The sequence below is a fragment of the Notothenia rossii genome, assembly GCF_949606895.1.
Source record: "Notothenia rossii genome assembly, chromosome: 9".
Taxonomy (NCBI): Eukaryota; Metazoa; Chordata; class Actinopteri; order Perciformes; family Nototheniidae; genus Notothenia; species Notothenia rossii.
In genome coordinates this window covers 59,217,281-59,238,713 of record NC_136907.1, presented here as the reverse complement: position 1 = coordinate 59,238,713, position 21,433 = coordinate 59,217,281, and the positions used below count along the sequence as shown (strand labels likewise).

The 21,433-nt window shown below is 40.0% G+C and overlaps 1 protein-coding gene and 1 pseudogene across 2 annotated transcripts in view; both read left to right on the top strand.

The window, feature by feature from the left end:
• Positions 1–111: 111 nt before the first annotated feature.
• On the top strand, positions 112–12,263 carry LOC307018932 (myosin-7-like). Its single transcript, XM_079649441.1, has 38 exons — positions 112–142; positions 259–466; positions 891–1,034; positions 1,921–2,077; positions 2,178–2,205; positions 2,313–2,418; positions 2,770–2,862; positions 2,965–3,028; positions 3,157–3,255; positions 3,373–3,476; positions 3,750–3,888; positions 3,980–4,098; positions 4,220–4,369; positions 4,444–4,614; positions 4,695–5,004; positions 5,093–5,175; positions 5,275–5,480; positions 5,577–5,700; positions 5,796–5,932; positions 6,027–6,282; positions 6,368–6,610; positions 6,690–6,866; positions 6,955–7,100; positions 7,206–7,296; positions 7,377–7,766; positions 8,027–8,153; positions 8,242–8,360; positions 8,459–8,655; positions 9,009–9,192; positions 9,323–9,488; positions 9,573–9,697; positions 9,801–10,109; positions 10,192–10,395; positions 10,492–10,788; positions 10,881–10,985; positions 11,065–11,160; positions 11,252–11,386; positions 11,617–12,263. Exons 2-38 carry the CDS (start codon positions 266–268, stop codon positions 11,635–11,637), a joined length of 5,823 nt encoding a protein of 1,940 aa, XP_079505567.1. The 5' UTR covers positions 112–142; positions 259–265; the 3' UTR covers positions 11,638–12,263.
• Positions 12,264–16,170: 3,907 nt separating this feature from the next.
• The window catches only part of LOC307019920 (myosin-6-like), a 13,680-nt pseudogene continuing 8,417 nt past the window's right edge, over positions 16,171–21,433 (top strand). Inside the window, exons 1-17 of the transcript XR_013810574.1 lie at positions 16,171–16,181; positions 16,299–16,337; positions 16,458–16,670; positions 16,890–17,033; positions 17,127–17,283; positions 17,383–17,410; positions 17,914–18,019; positions 18,106–18,198; positions 18,275–18,338; positions 18,422–18,520; positions 18,620–18,723; positions 19,810–19,948; positions 20,062–20,180; positions 20,295–20,444; positions 20,537–20,707; positions 20,792–21,101; positions 21,241–21,314. The product of XR_013810574.1 is annotated as a myosin-6-like (transcript). The remainder of the gene's footprint in view (positions 16,182–16,298; positions 16,338–16,457; positions 16,671–16,889; positions 17,034–17,126; positions 17,284–17,382; positions 17,411–17,913; positions 18,020–18,105; positions 18,199–18,274; positions 18,339–18,421; positions 18,521–18,619; positions 18,724–19,809; positions 19,949–20,061; positions 20,181–20,294; positions 20,445–20,536; positions 20,708–20,791; positions 21,102–21,240; positions 21,315–21,433) is intronic.

Genomic DNA, 21,433 nt, shown 5'->3' with positions numbered 1-21,433 from the left:
TTTTACAAATACTGATGCTAAACTACTGTAATTCCTTTTTTTTACAAAATCTTTAAAATGTCTCATTTATTTTTTTCTCTGTCTATTTCAGATTTACCCATACCAGTCTTGAGTTTATCTGTCATCTGAGTTGAAATCACAGGTACAATTGCCTTTACTAATGCTTACTTGGCAATGCATGATAATGAGTATTAAAGGCTGAAATATGTGATACAGACGTGTAAAACCTTGTATCCTCTCTACATGTTTGTAAAGCAGAGCAGCCATGGGGGATGCTCAGATGGCTGTGTTTGGGCCGGCTGCCTCGTACCTAAGGAAGTCGGACAAGGAGCGTATGGAGGCTTCCACGCGTCCCTTCGACATAAAGAGGGAATGCTTCGTCCCGGATGCAGTGGAAGAGTTTGTGAAGGCAACCATCACCAGCAGAGAAGGAAGCAAAGTCACTGTAGAGACGGTGAATGGGAAGGTCAGTGTTTACATAACAATTCAGACATTTAGTTTTAAAATTATTACCAATACATATGGTTTTCTTATCATAGTTGCAATGATTTAAAAACAATTAACCTATAAGTCTAACCTTTATATGTCAAAATGTGTAACAATAGTGTGAGGAATGACTCTAACACAGTATTTGTTATATTTCATTATTATGAATTGACCAGACCACTTGTATATCCAGTGGCGATAACAAATATGAATGATTTGTCTCTTGGGTGAAGTGTGTGATGAGACGGTGTATTGCTGCCATCTGTCACTAACAATGCGTGGCATGCTTTGTAATGTTTCACATGCAATGTTGACAATGATAAGGCAGCACATGGAGGTTAACAAAATGAGCCGGCAGCATAAACAAAAAATAAATTGTCTCACAAAACAATTTATTTTCTCAGACTGTCGTTATCAAAGATGTCGACATCATGCAACAGAATCCTCCAAAGTTTGACAAGATCGAGGACATGGCCATGCTGACCTTCCTCCACGAACCAGCTGTGTTGTTTAATCTCAAAGAGCGTTATGCAGCATGGATGATCTACGTGAGTAGCCGACAATACAATACATACGATTTGTTAATGAGCCGTACCGTGCACCAAGTTTACACTCTAAAAAAAACGTTTTCAGCTATCATTTTGCACCTACTCTGAAAAGTAGTATTGAGAACATTTTGATGTAGACAAATACAAAAATATATCGACTGAGCTTTTGAAAAGTTACAGACCACAAGTATGGATTTTCCTTATGGACAACTTATGGAGGTGAATTCCTTTTTAATTTTGAGGGGTTCCAAAGGAATTTTCTGTTTACCTCAATTTAAAATGTTGTTTCATTAAATGCTGTTGCTAAGAAGGCAGATGTGATCTCTGTTATCTTGGTAGTGGCCTCTTAGTGTGAACAAAACCAAATGAATAATTCAACAGTATTGGCCTGGCTTTACTCCTGTTCCAATCCAAAATGCTCAGTGAAAAAAGGAGGAAGACCACGGTGAATATTGTTTTTGCTCTTTGGACTCAGCTGAAATAGTTTTAAAGGCTGACAATTATATCAGAGGCAGTCACTCTTCTTCTTATCTGCTAAGCTAAATAAAGCTTTCTTTGAAACCTGAATGGTAATCTTCACTGTCCATTACATATGTTGATTTTGAATCAAAATAGCAACCAAATGCTTTGATAGTGAACAAAATGTAAGGGTGAGGTGGAGTGTGCCATCTAGTGGCTGAATGTTATCCAGGTTATCAAATACACCTTTACATAGAAATGTATGAATTAGTTCTCTATTAAGAATTCAATACGAAATATTTGTATTATATGAATCCAAGGTTACAGTTTGTCCAAAACTTGGAATCTTCAATATATCATAAACATAAAAAAGTTCAATTTACAAGTAGTATTTGGTAAAACAATAAAATGTTTCTGTATCTCACAGACCTACTCTGGTCTCTTCTGCGTGACTGTCAACCCCTACAAGGGGCTGCCAGTCTACAACCAAGAGGTGGTTGTTGCCTACAGAGGAAAGAAGAGGGCTGAAGCTCCTCCTCATATCTTCTCCATCTCTGACAATGGCTACCAGTACATGCTGTCAGGTACAAATGACCAATAATGCTTCGGTAATTTTTGTTGGATGTTATTATGCTGAATCTTAATACTTACAATATTGCACTTTCTGCACACTTGTTTTTTTAGACCGGGAAAACCAGTCTATTTTGATCACGTATGTATTGTGTTTTATCTGATTATCAAAAATGACACTATATGCTGTGCAATATCATCTTATTATATGATGCCATTAGGTATTGATTTTTGAGTTTGCAATTACAGTGGAGAATCTGGTGCAGGAAAGACTGTCAACACAAAGAGAGTCATCCAGTATTTTGCAAGTATTGCATCTGGAGGCATAAAGAAAGACCCCAATGCCAAAGACAAGGTAAATAATAATAAATAATAATAACTCTGTCAAATGTGTGAGTTGCCAGAGAGGTTCTGATTGAAACTACAGATTAAATCATTAAAGAAAAAGATAAGTTTAACTCCCATAACTTAGCCGTCTGAACTGACATTGAATAGATTTTGCTACCTTGCTTGATTAAATTATCGGTTTATAGTATCTTACAAATTCACAAACAATCCTGTCATGATTTCCACTTTCGACAGCTACTATATAAATTGTAAACTTAAAATGTCTTCAAACTTTGTAATAACTGCAGCCAGAGGTTGCTAAAGTCTCTTTGTGTAGCTTTAAACAAAAATGAGCCCACACAATGTTCCTCTTTGACAGGGTTCTCTGGAGGATCAAATCATCCAGGCTAACCCTGCTCTGGAGGCCTTTGGTAATGCCAAGACCATCAGGAATGACAATTCTTCCAGATTTGTAAGTATCTAATCCCCGTGTGAATAAATTGTGATTACTTTGTATTCAGTTCACTTGAAAACGCAATCATGTAGTTAAAAAGGACAAATGTTTTTCTTTCAGGGTAAATTCATTCGAATTCATTTTGATACCAGGGGAAAGTTGGCCTCTGCTGATATTGAAACATGTAAGGACAAACACCCTTATATGTTAAACAGTGATGCAGAAAACATTATTTAATAAATAATTTATAACAATAATAAAGTTGATTTTACACATGGCCATATATTCTCTCCTGTATTTGTCCCTTCTCAGACCTTCTGGAGAAATCTCGCGTGGTCTTCCAGCTCAAGGCTGAGAGAGATTACCACATCTTCTACCAGATTCTGTCCAACAAGAAGCCTGAACTTCTGGGTTAGTGCTGGGGTTCCTTTGTTTCTCAGTGGTGGTTGACTACCAAACCAAGACCAAATGAAGGCACTTTGATTGCATCTGTCTGACCTTGTCTCACCCTCTCTCTTTGTCCTCCAGAGATGCTGTTGATTACAAATAATCCCTATGACTACCCGTTCATCTCTCAGGGGGAAACCACAGTGGCCTCTATTGTTGATGCAGATGAACTGGAGGCAACAGATGTGAGGCTGATAATCATTCCTCGGTTTTAAAATTTGACGTCAAACTCTAACCATAATGATACCGTTGATACAATTAATTACAATCTAGGAAATCTAGTTGGATTAACAGATCAATGTGTTTAAAGACTTCTCAGACACCAAAACACTGCATAATGTAAAATACTCAGACAGGACTTAACAACTTTAGAAAGTTATCAAAACAGTATTTATTGTTCTTTTAGAAGGTATCATTTTAAATCAAAGCTAAAGAAGATATTACGTACTACTCCACAGAGTGCCTTTGATGTATTGGGCTTTACTCAAGAGGAAAAGAACTCTGTGTACAAGCTGACTGGTGCCATCATGCATCATGGAAATATGAAGTTCAAGACCAAGCAGCGAGAGGAGCAGGCAGAGGCTGATGGCACTGAAGGTGAGAGAAGCATGTTAGCTCTTAACCAACCAAGACTAACACTGTCCTTTGTAACTGACCTCCGTTTTATAACCTTCACTTCTTTCTTCAGATGCTGACAAAGTCGCATATCTGATGGGCCTGAACACTTCCGACCTCATCAAAAGTCTCTGTCACCCGAGAGTCAAAGTCGGAAATGAGTGGGTCACAAAGGGACAAAGTGTTGCTCAAGTAAGAACAAAAAAACTGTTCTAAAACTATTAAAGGAGCACATTATGTTTTCCATATGGCTACTTCTGCAACGGATAAAGGTTGCATGCTACATTTCAAATGTATGTTGCCTATTCCAAAGGTGACCTACGCTGTTGGAGCTCTATCAAAGGCCGTTTATGAAAAGATGTTCCTGTGGATGGTGATAAGAATCAACCAGTCACTGGAGACCAGACAGCCTCGCCAGTACTTTATTGGTGTACTGGACATTGCTGGATTTGAGATCTTTGATGTGAGTTATCTGATTAGACCAACTCGTTCCCAATATAAAATGGATAGAAAGTCTGACCTGTTTCTTCTTTACAGTTGAACACCTTTGAGCAGCTGTGCATCAACTTCACCAATGAAAAACTGCAACAGTTTTTCAACCACCACATGTTTGTGCTGGAGCAAGAAGAGTACAAGAAAGAGGGCATTGAATGGACTTTCATCGATTTTGGAATGGATTTGCAGGCCTGTATCGACCTGATTGAAAAGGTAAGAGAGTGGATTATTACATTTTCTTGAATCAACAAAAAGCAAGTCTTTTGAAACAATTTACATTTTTCTCCTTTCAGCCCATGGGTATCATGTCCATCCTTGAAGAGGAGTGCATGTTCCCCAAAGCCTCTGATATTACCTTTAAATCCAAGCTCTATGACAACCATCTCGGGAAGTCTGGTAACTTCCAGAAGCCCAGAGTTATCAAAGGGAGACCAGAGGCCCACTTTGGCCTGATGCACTACGCTGGAACTGTTGACTATAATATCAACAACTGGCTGGTGAAAAACAAGGATCCTCTGAATGAGACTGTTGTTGGATTCTACCAGAAGTCCAATCTCAAGCTGTTATCCGTCCTGTTTATTAATTATGCTGGAGCTGATCCAGGTACCCTGGCATGAATATCTTGTTTGGAAATGACACCCTTTCTTGTCTAGCTAAAAGGTTACATTTTAACATTTATTTTTCTTAACAGTTGCAGGTGAGGAGCAGGAAGGCAAAAAAGAGAAGAGAAAGAAGAAGGGTGCATCGTTTCAGACTGTGTCCGCACTTCACAGGGTATTTTCTATGAATGTTTTTATCCTAGGATATTATATTTTGTATGGTTCTGAATATCTTAACAGCCAGCTATAAATATGTGATTCATCACATTAATAGGAAAACCTGAACAAGCTGATGACCAACTTGAGGTCCACTCACCCTCACTTTGTACGCTGCATCATCCCCAATGAGACCAAGACTCCTGGGGCCATGGAGAACCCTCTGGTGATGCACCAGCTGCGCTGTAACGGTGTGCTGGAAGGCATCAGGATCTGCAGGAAGGGCTTTCCCAACAGGATCCTGTATGGAGATTTCAAACAGAGGTATTATCAGACTCAAGCCCGGCCCTTTAAAATTAGAAGCAGAAGTCCAGAATATTATTAAGAGATTAAGATTTTTACAAATATTTTATTTTTCAGATATCGCATCTTGAATGCCGCTGCCATTCCTGACGGCCAGTTCATCGACAGCAGGAAGGGAGCTGAGAAACTTCTTGGGTCTCTGGATATTGACCACAATCAGTACAAGTTTGGACACACAAAGGTATCATCTGAAGTTTTCTGATATTAACGAGAATAAACAATCGGTAGGAGATGAAGAAGGTAGCACAACAGTAAAATACTCATTGTTGTTATTAGGTGTTCTTCAAGGCTGGTTTGCTGGGTCTGCTTGAGGAGATGAGAGACGAGCGGCTCTCCAAAATCATCACTGCTATTCAAGCCAGATCCCGTGGCCTCTTGTCTCGTATTGAGTATCAGAAGATTGTGGAACGCAGGTATCTTATGTTTACAGCTGATGACATCGGTAACAATTCAAAGGTTATTGTTGGTTGATTAATAGCCTTTCATTTTATTCAACACATATTTTAGAGAAGCATTATTGGTGATCCAATGGAATGTCCGTTCATTCATGGGGGTCAAGAATTGGCCCTGGATGAAGCTGTTCTTCAAGATCAAACCCCTGTTGAGATCGGCTGAATCAGAAAAGGAAATGGCCAACATGAAGGAAGAATTCCTGAAGCTGAAAGAGGCCTTTGCAAAATCTGAAGCTCGCAGAAAGGAACTGGAGGAGAAAATGGTTTCTCTGCTTCAAGAGCAGAACGACCTGCAGCTCCAAGTTCAAACAGTGAGAATGCTATCTCAAATGCAATGTATTTTTTGAAAATGTCCTTTCATTAATGTATGTGCTAATGAAGTGAGATGTTTCATAGGAGCAAGATAATCTCTGTGATGCAGAAGAAAGATGTGAGGGGCTGATCAAGAGCAAGATCCAGCTTGAGGCAAAAGCCAAAGAGCTCACGGAAAGGCTGGAGGATGAGGAGGAGATGAATGCTGAAATGACTGCTAAGAAGAGGAAGCTGGAGGATGAGTGCTCTGAGCTGAAGAAAGACATTGATGACTTAGAGTTAACTCTGGCTAAGGTGGAGAAGGAAAAGCATGCCACAGAGAACAAGGTATGAAACTTATCTTAAACATTTTTTGGATCAGTACTTGATCAGGCCTCTAGTAACTTATGTTTTCATGAATTAATAGGTAAAGAACCTGGTGGAAGAGATGGCTGGTCAGGATGAAATCATTGCCAAGTTGACCAAAGAAAAGAAAGCCCTACAGGAATCTCATCAGCAAACACTGGATGATCTTCAGAGTGAAGAAGACAAAGTCAACACTCTGACCAAGGCCAAGACTAAGCTGGAGCAGCAAGTGGATGATGTAAGCATTATTATCAAAAGTGTATATGATGTAAGTATTTCAAAATGATGAATTCACGACTGTTGTAAACAAACCTATTTGTATTAAGCTCGAGGGATCTCTTGAGCAAGAGAAGAAGATTCGAATGGACCTTGAGAGAGCTAAGAGAAAGCTGGAGGGAGACTTAAAGTTGACCCTGGAGACTTTAATGGATTTAGAAAATGACAAGATACAACTGGAGGAGCACCTGAAAAAGTACACATTCAGCATGACATTGTTCATTCACTACGGTCACTTAATACTGTGTAGCCAGTTTTAAATGTTCCAATAATCTTGTAACAAATAAACAAAATGTTGCAGGAAAGACTTTGAGATCAGCCAGCTGAACGGGAAAATTGAAGATGATCAAGCAATCATCATTCAACTCCAGAAAAAGCTGAAGGAGCTGCAGGTACAACATTGTACTAAAGGAACTTAATTAAAATTTAGGAAATTATAACTCACATTTAAAATATGTTGTTCTGACACTAGGCTCGTGTAGAGGAGCTTGAGGAAGAGCTTGAAGCAGAGCGAGCTGCTCGAGCTAAGGTGGAAAAGCAGAGAGCCGAGTTGGCCAGAGAGCTGGAGGAGATCAGTGAGAGGCTGGAGGAAGCTGGTGGAGCAACATCTGCCCAGATTGAGATGAACAAGAAGAGAGAGGCTGAGCTACAGAAACTCCGCAGAGACCTTGAAGAGGCTACTCTGCAGCATGAAGCCACTGCTGCCACACTCAGGAAGAAACAAGCTGACAGTGTGGCTGATCTGGGAGAGCAGATAGACAACCTGCAGAGAGTCAAGCAGAAACTGGAGAAGGAGAAGAGTGAGCTCAGAATGGAGCTGGATGATGTGGTCTCCAATATGGAACACATAGCCAAGTCAAAGGTATGTGCGCATGAAGATGTTCAAGGTACATTTCCACACTGATGGAACTGACTGATAACTGGTAAGGAATGGTGACAATGCAATAGCCTAAGGAGATGCAGCATCAGTTAACAGTGCACATAGTATCTCAAATTATATTGAGTTGTTCTTAATATTATTATTCCCTCTAAGTTGGGAATGCAATATAGTGAATAAATGTGTCTAGAGATGTTTCATTCTGAGAAGTAATCAACATTGCTTGTGAACTATTTCTTTTGAAGATTACCTTGGAAAAGACCTGCAGAACTTTGGAAGATCAAATGAATGAATACAGGAGCAAGTGTGATGAATACCAGAGATCTATTAATGACTTCACCACTCAGAGAGCCAAGCTTCTAGCTGAGAATGGTCAGTTTAACACGTTTCAATAAAAAAAAATTAAAAAATGTTTGATGTAAAACAATCTAATTCAAAAACCGAACTTTGGCCTCTTTAGGTGAGTTTTCAAGACAGCTGGAAGAGAAAGAATCTCTTGTTTCTCAGCTGACCAGAGGAAAAAATTGCTACACTCAACAACTTGAAGACATAAAAAGACAACTAGAAGAGGAAGTAAAAGTATGAAAACGGCAAAACGTATTAATTTACAGTATCTGTATATTTCAAATATTTTTCCATGTGGAAGAGGAATACCAACATTATCATTATTTATTCAGGCAAAGACTGCTTTAGCCCATGCAGTGCAGTCTGCTCGTCATGACTGTGATCTGCTCAGGGAGCAGTATGAGGAGGAGCAGGAGGCCAAGTCTGAATTGCAGCGTGGCATGTCCAAGGCCAACTCCGAGGTGGCTCAGTGGAGAGCTAAGTACGAAACTGATGCCATCCAAAAGACTGAGGAACTGGAGGAGGCCAAGTGAGTAACAACAAACACTCGTGTCACTAAAAGTAATGTCAACAAATTGCCACAAGTTGATTACAATTGAAGCTAGTAACTACAGCTTGATGAGAAATGTAATTCATTCATTCAAAAAATGTTGTTAGTTTGAAAGCTACAGGAGGCAGAGTCAGCTTGCCCTAATATTGTGTATGTTGTTTTATATATTTGAATTGCAATGTCTCCAGTTTGAATAAAGCCGGGCGCCTGCGTGGCATGTGGTTTCACATCACTACCTCCTTTATTTAATGTGCTTAAACAAAGCCATAACATGTCTCTAAAATAAAGAGACACTTAAGCAATCATTGGATAAGACTTGTTATCTTTTTCAGGAAAAAGCTGGCTCAGCGTCTGCAGGATGCTGAGGAGGCCGTTGAAGCAGTGAATGCTAAGTGTTCCTCTCTGGAGAAGACCAAACACAGGCTGCAGAATGAGATTGAAGATCTCATGGTGGATGTGGAGAGGTCTAATGCTGCTGCTGCCGCTCTGGACAAGAAGCAAAGAAACTTTGACAAAGTACATCAGCATTTTTTATCATTAAAAACCTGGTTTTCAAAGTGAAAATGGTATACTCAACCAATGCACAGTTTGCTGTTCAAAGTTTGAAGTGGTGATTTAGACGTGAAATGATGATCTCAATGTCTAGGTCCTGTCTGAGTGGAAACAGAAGTATGAAGAGTCTCAGTGTGAGCTGGAGAGCTCTCAGAAGGAAGCCAGGTCTTTGAGCACTGAGCTCTTCAAACTGAAGAATTCATATGAGGAGTCACTGGATCATCTGGATACCATGAAGAGAGAGAACAAGAATCTTCAGGGTAATATATATTAAGGTGTCAAAAATGGCATATCATACATATTTCAGGTGCCACAAAGTGAACTCTCATGACTCTCATACACAGAGGAGATGTCTGACCTCACTGAGCAAATTGGAGAGGGAGCAAAAAGCATTCATGAGTTGGAGAAAGCCCGCAAGCAGCTGGAGCAAGAAAAGAGTGAGATTCAGTCTGCCCTCGAGGAAGCAGAGGTAACACTTCAATGTCAAAGCTTTTTCTGATACATTTATCATTTGAGTTTCAAAGTTATAGTAGACATTTTCTTTTTAAATACATTCCTGATTTCCATCTTAGGGGTCTCTTGAGCATGAGGAGGGAAAGATTCTAAGAGCCCAACTTGAGTTCAACCAGATTAAGGCAGACATGGAGCGTAAACTAGCTGAGAAAGACGAGGAGATGGAGCAGTCCAAGAGGAACCTGCAGAGGACCATTGACACCCTGCAGAGCTCTCTTGACGCGGAGACTCGCAGCAGGAACGAGGCTCTCCGTTTGAAGAAGAAGATGGAGGGAGACCTGAATGAGATGGAGATCCAGCTGAGCCAGGCAAACAGGCAGGCGGCTGAGGCTCAGAAACAGCTTAAATCTGTCCATGCACATCTGAAGGTGAAAAGGGGGAAATACCTTTATTGTAATTGGCATCATTACTTTGGTATCTTTGTAACCGGAGAATCTGATCATTCTACAGGACGCCCAGCTCCAGCTTGATGACTCTCTTCGGTCCAATGAAGAGCTTAAGGAGAACAATGCCATTGTTGAGAGACGCAACAACCTGCTTCAGGCTGAAGTGGAAGAGCTCAGATCAGCTCTGGAGCAAACTGAAAGAGGACGCAAACTTGCTGAGCAAGAGCTGCTGGATGTTAGCGAACGTGTGCAGCTACTGCACTCACAGGTATGGCAGACATCTGACAATGAATTTGTTTCATTATAAAAAATGTTGCTCTATGGTGCATTGTTTAATGAAATTGCTTTGGTTGTATACAAATAGAACACTAGCCTGATAAATCACAAGAAGAAGCTGGAGGCTGACACATCCCAGCTTCAGACTGAAGTGGAGGAAGCAGTGCAGGAGTGCAGAAATGCTGAGGAAAAGGCTAAGAAAGCCATCACTGATGCTGCCATGATGGCAGAGGAGCTGAAGAAAGAGCAGGACACCAGCTCTCACCTGGAGCGCATGAAGAAGAACATGGAGCAAACCATCAAAGACCTGCAGCACCGTCTGGATGAAGCCGAACAGATCGCTATGAAGGGGGGCAAGAAGCAGATCCAGAAGCTCGAGGCCAGGGTTAGTATTTCTTTTGATTAGTCATTAGTGTTATATAGTGATGTTGAAGAGGTTATGAGAACATTTATTGAAAAAACACTGTCCTTGAGCAGGTGAAGGAGCTGGAGAATGAGGTGGAACTGGAGCAAAAGAAAAGCACCGAAGCTGTGAAAGGCATCCGTAAATACGAACGCCGTATGAAGGAACTTACCTATCAGGTTTGTGACGTAACTAGCTTTAATAATCTTTCTGTGTGGTTGAAATGTATTGGAAGGAAATGTGCTTGTATTTCCACAGAGTGAGGAAGACCGCAAGAATATTGCCCGACTCCAAGACCTGGTAGATAAGCTGCAGTTGAAGGTTAAATCTTACAAGAGAACTACTGAGGATGCTGTAAGTCTGCCAATGTGTGAAGTGTGGTTTTCATTTGGCTTTTCCCCCCTGTCAATAGGTAACTATTTCTATTTGTACCAATCCTCAACAGGAGGAACAGGCTAATGTTCACCTCGGTAAGTTCCGGAAGCAGCAGCACGAGCTGGATGAGGCTGAAGAGAGAGCTGACATTGCTGAGACTCAGGTCAACAAGCTGCGTGCCAAGAGCCGTGATGTGGGCCCCAAGGTTTGAACCATGCACTCTGCAGCAGGTGCTCAGCATCTGACCCTGACACCTGCTGCCCTCTGCTGGCTAATTTAACATGCTGCTCTGCTTTTTGAGTATTAGTACAAGTGTGCTTTAGTGTACATTTGTCTGTTAATGAATACATTGCTTTATGGCATTAAAGCATTGCTTATCTGCAGTCTTAACAGCTTTCTCTTTTTCTTTTTTTCCAAATTCCTGGGCTGCAACAGAAAGTGTTTGAGGAAGAGTGAAGCTTTGGAGCCTGCAGAAATCCCTTAGCCCGCTGTGTGCTGTAGAACAGAGTATAAGGCCGACATGGGAGAAAATTGTAAGATTTCAAGAATAAAGTTGTAATATTTAGAGAAAAAAGGGCATTGTATTGCAACTAAAAACATGCATTCTAATTAGAATAAAGTCATTATATTTCAAGTTGTATTATGACACAAATGTAGTTGTAATTTCATGTGGAAGGAACACAGTTCAACAAAACAGTTGGAAAACACATTGACACATAAATCTTCACCAACTGATAAAGTGCAGCTATACACACACTTCCCTTAGGATTTCAATGGAAAGCCTTGTGAGTAGGAAGATACTAGCATAGGGAAGGAACCAGTCAGAATAACTGAGGGCTTCAGTGGCCTTTGGACTGTTCAAAAAGATTAAAGTATGCACATGAAATTGAATAGCAACTATACGCATAATATCATTCATAGCAACCTATCATATTGAGACTTTATTTTCAAAATATTATGACTTAATATTGGAAATCTCAGATTGGGATTTTTTCCCAATAGAGGCCTTACTACTCCATTGTATTGATTCCCTTTGCTATCACAACCTGTAATGCTTAATAAAATCTCATCAAAAATGTTAACGCCGTTGTGTTCTTCCATTCTTAAGAAAGTGTTTGTTCACGACACAATGTATTAGGAATACTGTGTTTAAGGAAACTTAAATCAATCAGAAATAATAATAATAATCCTTATATTTATTATAGCGCTTTTTCAATGACTCTCAAAGCGCTCCTTACAAATACACATTACACATGTAATGGTCATGTACTGTGGACAATACCCACAGGAGCAAATTCAGGTGAAGCGCCCAAGGACACAACGGCCTGACGCAGTGGCCCCAATGCCCCCCTTGATCTGATGATCAAACGCACAGCCCACTGCACCACCCCGCCCCTAGACTGGTCACTCGCAAAAAAAAAGTAAGAGTGCCTATATTTTGAATAATACATTTTACAATTTGGGATGAAATACATTAGTCTACTACATTTACAAAGAAACTGATAGGCGTCAGTAAAGGAATCATGAATCAGGAAGAACAGAATTAGGCCAAAGCAGGAAAACTCTTGGGACCAAATGCAGTGTAGTGGCAGATGTCCTAAAAAGAGGGACGTTGAGTTGTAGTGATTGCTAGAAGAGAGAGAGAGAGAGAGAGAGAGATAAATCAAATCCTTTTCTTAAAATAGAGTAAAAGAAATCCCAGTCTGGGCCTCAAGGTCAACAATGAACCAATGCTCATACTCAGACTTTCCATCATACCATGAATAATTACTGGCAGCTGCTCGGCAAATACCTCCAAAGGGCTAGAGAGGATTTCAAAGAAGCACCAATAACATATGTAGATCACATAATGAAACAGACAACAGCAAATCACAACCAACTATAATGATGTTTTCCCTGTACTAAGAGTGCTATGGTTACCTGTCTGTTCAGAGCTTTGCCTCGGTGCTGCTGCAGGTCTCAGTCATTGCTGCTGATGCTGGAAGCTCAATAATCATTTGGGCAGAAGGAGGGAGGAGAGGCAGGCCCCAGACACCCGTCGTGTGAAATTCAGGGAGTCCTGTCTCTTCTCTTATTACATGTCAGGTCCTCAACTCCCTGAGTGAACAAGCAGGTATCCATCAGCTAATGGAAGCTTATTCACACCTATGTTGAAGAGGCTCACCACATGCAGCACAGTGTGTTGAGGATTATCGGCATGAGTAACAGGACATCTGAGACCATGCTCACATGAGTGAGGGGACTGGCCAAAGATGGAAAAAGTGTACTGCCTCTATAATTAGACCATCTCCAACATGCTTAATGATGTTAATGGTCCTATCTGAGATGTGGAAAGCATAGTAGTCTGCTACTACCACTGACCCTTCTAACCCAAAAGGGATTTAGTTTAGAGCCAGTTTATAAAATATTTTACACACCGGTCTGACTCAGGTCCCTCCGGGGGAAATCCCCCTGTTTTATATTGTCGTTTGCTTTTCCAGCAGAAGCAACAGCATCAGCGGCTGTTTATAAAAGCAAAATTGGTCATTTACAGAAAGCTCAAACAACAGAAAACGGAATGAGCATTATGTGATCAAATATAAATAATAACTAAGTGCTATTTTAATTGGGATCCAAAAACTAAATCAAAACAAGATAGTGACTAAAACAATAATGATAGTTACACACTTTATTTATGAAATACTTTTACAGTTGCTTTACGGTTACAAAGAGATAAAATACCTAAAAAACTATGAAATAGCAATGAAGTCACGGGTAAAATAGAAGAAAGCTTTCTAGTTAAATCAGGCTTTTAAAATACTTTCCTTCGGGAGCACAGAACGAAGAGACATGTGGCTTGAGGCTCTCTTTATGTCCTTCCCTTGTTTGTATTTAATGGATACATGTGGTGACAATGTTAATTGGTTGTGATAAACAAAGCATTTGAAACATGTTCCCGTTCATTAATAAAAGTTTGACCTGTGAGGTCAGTGTTATCTTCACTTGGTCTTTAGCAGGGGCATGGAATCTCTCACTTCCATTTGGCCCCCTGACGCCAGCTGTCGAAACAGCTATCAGAATGGAAATAATCTCAGCACTTGTCACCAGCTGTTGACCCTCCTTTTATCTCTTAACCTCTGAAGCGGCTGTGATTACTGGTGCTAGTGATGGGCTGTGCAATGTGGTTGTTATATTTAATTACAATGAATGTTGTGGTTTGTTTTAAAAGTCTTTTTGGATAAGGGGAATCAAATGTAAATTAAAATGTGTTTAGGAGTCACTGGGCTTGTCAAACAGCAGCTAAGGGTGGGCAGTAGGAAGGTTTATATCTACTTTTGGAGAAGCATATTGTTAACGGAGTAGATATTAGAATACTATCTTAAAGTTAGTCTGCTGATGTAAAACTGAAGCTTAGGCTCAGACCCCCTATAGGAGGGGCATTTAAAAGGAACATTAAAAGTTATGGGCTGTGGAATAGACCTGTCACTCCCATTATATTTGTGAGACAATACCCAGCGTGGGGCTATCATCTGCTCCAACTGAAGGCTGTTTTCCTCGATTAGGGCTCTGTGCTACAGAGGAATTTCACGCAGCTATCTTTGTCCTCAAAGACACAATGCCATGTCAACAGGTCTGTAAATGAGGGGCCAGCTTTCGTTAGCTGCTGTCTGATAATGGGAGAAGGCTTCCACAGTGACCTTGGTGTCTCATCGGAGCATGTAATGCTGACATAGCTCTCTATTGTGTGTCATCATTTCTGCCTTTCAGTAATTCTCAAGAATGTCACCTGTGGCATTCCCTTGTTTGTGTCGCCCAGGACTTGCCGCCTGAATAATCCCACAGACCCATGTTCTTAATTTAGACCCAACCATTTGGTATCTGATTTATCTTACAGTAAAGTCCATTCTATGATAAATAAACACAATATGCTACCAATGGCTCACTGCGACTCCACTTAAGCCTTCTGGGTAATTGAGACCCATACATAACATACTTCTCTTGAATATCTCCCCAGAGATGTTCTGCGTCTTCCTTTGTGTTTACACAACAAGACCAGGAGTCTACATTGAAGAAAATACTCTGGATTGTTGTATATCATGCAAAGAATGTAAACAATCTTTTAGTTTTCTTATTGTTGTTCCCAGATGCAGTATGCGTGAAGTATACTTAATTATTTCCCAATTTATAAATCATTAATCATTTAACACTTTATCTTCTCTAATGTAAGCCTTTATAGAATAACAATGAAATGATTTGTATATTCTTACTGTATCACAAATATGGAAAACAAAATACACATAATATATACCATAAACTTTTTTAACTCACTCATTGTTACAGTTTTTAATGATTTATTTAATTGTGTCCTTCACCTGCATGCTTTTCATTTAATCCTTTTTTTTATGTGTTTGCTAGAATTTATGTAACTGTAATATTGTTGTCTGTTAGTTGTTTGTCCACATTGTACATTTTTTAAACAAAAAAAGACAGTGGCAATAAATACTGAAAGTAACATTTGAATGTACATTATTTGACATCCTTAAGTTGAACACCTCACCATCGATATGAACACATCTATTTAATCATAAACTTTTACACATATTTCAAATGTTCAGTCCTGCCGGTTTGAGGTGAGGATGCTTCTGCTCAGTACAACATGTATTGTTCCTGTAACAGAAGCAAACTTAACAGATGAAGAGAAAATAATTCCTCCCTGTGTCTATTTAAAGATTGAGTTGCCGTCCCTGGCTGCTTGAAGGCACCTATGATTAATCACTGGAGTGCATGGAGCTCCTAATATGGCTACGTCAGCATGCAGACCCCATCACTGATAAGACTAGGACCTGCTGATTTCTATATTGCACTCGGGAACTCATTAACCCCTCCCTCTATGAACTCCCAACCCTACGCAGACACAATAACATTCCTGCACCCTGAACGCTCCTCCATATATGGCAGACAGGCTTTGTTTATAAAGAGCCCATGGTAAAACGCCCAATAGGTCACCATTCTATCTCAAGGTAAGGTGCAGAGACAAGCGTTCTGAAATCACTGACTACACTTTGACTCTAAAGCATTACCTTTGTTAGTGTGGACTGCAGACTTTTCTCATCCGTTTCCATTGTTCATTTCCTCAGGACCATTACACCTCCGTGGCATCAATAGGGATTGGTAAGGTAAGAGCATCTGAACGTCTCAAATGTGTTTGATTTGAACGAAGTAGAACACCAATGTAGGATTAATTAACTAATTCAAATTGGACTGTTTATAAGCATATGCTTTCTTTTTTTCTATAGACAAGGTGAACAATGGGTGACTCTGTCATGAGAGACTTTGGGGCAGCAGCCCCGTACCTGAGGAAGTCAGACCGGGAGCGCCTGGAGGCCCAGACCCGTGCCTTTGACATGAAGAAGGAGTGCTTTGTTACAGATCCTGATGAGGAATATGTGAAGGCTTCCATCATCAGCCGTGATGGAGACAAAGTCACTGCTGAGACTGCAAAAGGGAAGGTCAGTAAGCTGGCAGTTACAGCTGCCCTTGCTGCAACTGGTTTCCTAACTAAGACAAATATGAAATCAGGTCTAATTTTCCTTTAGTCATACATGGCAGAGAAACAGTGGAAATCAGAGACTCTGATGCACAGTGGCTTGCTGTTTTCCTTCCTATACACACAAAAAGCTCTTGTTTGAGTTATAACAATGTATTAATACTGACTATCTCCATTTCAGACTGTCACAGTGAAGGAGTGCGATGTACACCCTCAGAACCCGCCAAAGTTTGATAAAATTGAAGACATGGCGATGTTCACCTTCCTCCATGAGCCCGCTGTGCTGTTTAACCTCAAAGAGCGTTATGCAGCATGGATGATTTACGTAAGACAAATGCCTAAACTGTAACTTTCCTTCGTTATTAAGACATCTCAGCATCTGAAATAACTATATTTTGTCATTCCCCTTATACGACAGACCTACTCTGGTCTCTTCTGTGTGACTGTCAACCCCTACAAGGGGCTGCCAGTCTACAACCAAGATGTGGTTGTTGCCTACAGAGGAAAGAAGAGGGCTGAAGCTCCTCCTCATATCTTCTCCATCTCTGACAATGCCTACCAGTACATGCTGTCAGGTAATTCACTTTCAGTTATCATATGTTAATAAAAAGCTAATCATAAAAACGCTTAGGAATCCTAGTATTCTTTAAGTGATCCTTTCTTCTATTTTCCAGACAGGGAAAATCAGTCAATTCTCATCACGTGAGTTATCTCTTCATTACTTTGTTATGCTGCAATTGAGAATTATATGATGCTGTTAGAATTACAGCAGGTGGCATTAATTGGCTCTTCAAGGAATGTTATTTGTTGGTTTTGTGAGTTTCAGCATTTATGCTCCATGTAGACCCAGTACTATATATTTTAAGTGGTAAAGACAATTGTGCATGTTAGTGCAGTGTATAAGAATACATGAATATACAATGAATAAACACTGAATAATAGATTTAATGGCAATTATTGATTGTTTTTTACAGTGTAAATATGTCACTCAGTTAGAAGCAAATGCTTATGCTGGCCACTACTCTAGTCTATTGCCACTGTTAGCTATAGAGTACTGTAATAAAACAACATGTTGAAAAGGATTTACTTATTTACTGATCGTAACTAATGTTTGTTCATAAATTTAAAAACCTGTCTAGTTGCACATGGGGTACTGTGTGTTTCACATTTGTCAATTTATAAAACAATATCATTTGTAACTTCAGTGGAGAATCCGGTGCTGGGAAAACTGTCAATACCAAGAGAGTCATCCAGTACTTTGCCAGCATTGCAGCTGCAGGCGGGAAGAAGGATGCAGGCAGTGACAAAAAGGTGAAAATGCTGAAATCTTTTAACTGCATATTGCATACTTTTCTCTTTGTGTTGTTAATACAATTTGCGTACCTGTATTCCCCTAGGGTTCTCTGGAGGATCAAATCATTCAGGCTAACCCTGCTTTAGAGGCCTTTGGTAACGCAAAGACCATCAGGAATGACAACTCCTCCAGATTTGTAAGTATCTGTCTATAAATAAATACTACTTTGAGTCTATAACATTGTAACATTTTCATTTTGTCATACACTTTAGGGTAAATTCATCAGAATTCACTTTGCAGCCAGTGGAAAGCTGGCCTCAGCTGACATTGAGACATGTAAGCAGAGTTTTCTCCAGACTTTCATCTTGTCCGTTTCTATGTTCCCAATGATCACCTCCCCACTTCTTATGTCTTCACAGATCTGCTGGAAAAGTCCCGGGTCACCTATCAGCTTAAGGCTGAGAGGGATTACCACATCTTCTATCAGATTCTGTCTCAGAAAAAGCCTGAGCTGCTTGGTAAGTAAAAAAAGGGGCTTTGGGCCACTAACAACAAGAAGTTCCAAGGTTGTTGTATCCCTAACATACAACAACAAACATCTCTCTTTTGCTTTTTAGAAATGCTGCTTATCACCAACAACCCCTATGACTACGGCTTCATCTCCCAAGGAGAGACGACAGTAGCATCCATCAATGATGCTGACGAACTGATGGCAACTGATGTAAGAAGAGATTGATCCAACCAGGGTTTCCGCTAGGATTTTTTCTCGCCGGTCAAACGTCCGGACAGAATTTATTTTACCGCACACATTTGAAACTTACCGGTCATGTTTCAATAATAATAATAATAAGAATTGTGAAGCAGAGTTTCCGTTAGCAGGTAATTACCGTACTAGGACCTGATGTTTAAAACTCAGTTAATGGGGCTCATTTTTATATTGCTTCAGATTATAATCGTAACAGATCGAAAAATTCAGATTCATTTTTCAATAAATGATTCCAAACAACAAACAACATAATTATCACATTCAAACAAACTACTTGTAGTAGATGAAGTACATTATTCAAAAGTTTAAATTAACTTTGAATAATAACACGGGAGAAACGGATCCTCCCTTTTCCTCTCTCCCTCTCTCTCCTGACAGCCCGTCAGTTTCTCATGCAGCGCGCTAAACAGTGGGCGGGGCTTCAGGTGATTATGCAGCAGCTGATCTGATCTGATCTCTCGCCATCAGATCCAGCTCTCCTGATCGGACTTTATAGAGAGCACAGATCAAACTATTAAGAGTGAATATCGGCCGATAATGATCGTCGGCCAATCGATCGGGGCATCGGACATTTTGACCGGCAGGTTTTGAATTTACCGGTTGTTATTACATTTTACCAGCTAAAAACCGGTAATTACCGGCTAACGGAAACCCTGATCTAAATGTATTTATGGAAAAGCCACTAGCATGAAAAAGTTCAGTTCCATTGAATTCATTTTGCTATTCAAGACTTCAAAGAGTTTACTGAAATATAAACTTTCATTATTGGTATTGGTATCATTTTAATGGGGGTTTAAAAAAGGCAGAAAATCTAGATTAGTAATGAGATTGTGAAATGTTATGTAACCCAGTGTTAATGTTTCCCTCGATGAGAGCAAAAACTATTTGTATAGATTGGACTAAATGTCTGAGGTCAGATGTCAAACTATATTATTTTAAAGCTACTAAAATATTTGTGTTATCTCTTCACATAACTAGAAATCCCGATAGAATTGTAAAGGTTAATGACACAACAAATATAATACCCATCTCCCCATTCAGGAAGCCTTTGATGTGCTGGGATTTAATCAAGAAGAGAAGAACGGCATTTACAAGCTGACTGGTGCCATCATGCATCATGGAAATATGAAATTTAAGAACAAGCAGCGTGAAGAACAGGCAGAGGCTGATGGCACCGAAGGTGAGAGAATCTCGCTGAAGCCAGGAAACAGGATATGTCACATGTCAGCATTTGATGTGTTTATAAGAGATTAGGTGATGCTCATTGAGAGATCCTACATTGCATTTTTTCAGATGCTGACAAAATTGCATATCTGATGGGCCTGAACACCTCCGACCTCATCAAAGGTCTCTGTCACCCGAGAGTCAAAGTCGGAAATGAGTGGGTCACCAAGGGACAAAGTGACCAGCAGGTAAGAATGACAGTTCAGAGTTCAATGTACTAACTAGGGAAACTATCAATGTGTGGACAATAAGGCACATTTTGGGTTATTTACTGTAATTTTTAAATGTTGGACTTCCTTTAGGTGAACTCTTCTATTGGTGCACTGGCTAAATCAGTGTATGAGAAGATGTTTTTGTGGATGGTGGTGAGGATAAACCAATCCCTGGACACAAAGCAGCCCCGCCAGTACTTTATTGGAGTACTGGACATTGCTGGATTTGAGATCTTTGATGTAAGTTTGTAACAGAATCCGATGCACGTTATTACCATGTGTGCTTAAAATGTTCATGAGTTAATTTCGGATTAATTTCAATGTTATTACAGTTCAACACCTTTGAGCAGCTGTGCATCAACTTCACCAATGAAAAACTGCAACAGTTTTTCAACCACCACATGTTTGTGCTGGAGCAAGAAGAGTACAAGAAAGAGGGCATTGAATGGACTTTCATCGATTTTGGCATGGATTTGCAGGCCTGTATCGACCTGATTGAAAAGGTAAGATTTTGCACTTGTGCACGTTTGTGAATTTTTTGTTGTTGTAATGGTCTATTAAAGCAATTCTAATTTCTGTCCTTTCAGCCCATGGGTATCATGTCCATCCTTGAAGAGGAGTGCATGTTCCCCAAAGCCTCTGATGCCACCTTTAAATCCAAGCTCTATGACAACCATCTCGGGAAGTCTGGTAACTTCCAGAAGCCCAGAATTGTCAAAGGGAGACCAGAGGCCCACTTTGCCCTGATGCACTACGCTGGAACTGTTGACTATAATATCAACAACTGGCTGGTGAAAAACAAGGATCCTCTGAATGAGACTGTTGTTGGACTCTACCAGAAGTCCAATCTTAAACTGCTATCTTTGCTCTTTGTAAATTACGCTGGATCAGAGTCAGGTAGGAATAAACTAAAAGATCTACCTTGAATGGGAATGTAAAGGCTTTCTAACATTTGTCCTATTGGGAACTTCAAGATTGAACAGTTTATGCCAGTGTCTTTTAATTCAATCTAATGAGTTGTACATTGGTTTATTAGCTGACGGTGGAAAGGGTGGCAAAGGCAGCAAGAAGAAGGGTTCATCTTTCCAAACTGTGTCTGCCTTGCACAGGGTTAGTAAAAAAACACATCTATGTATGAATGGCTACATCAAATGCATACTGATGACTGAGACTTACTTTTATATAAATAACTGAAAACTACGCGTCACAATACCACCAAACTGGTTGTT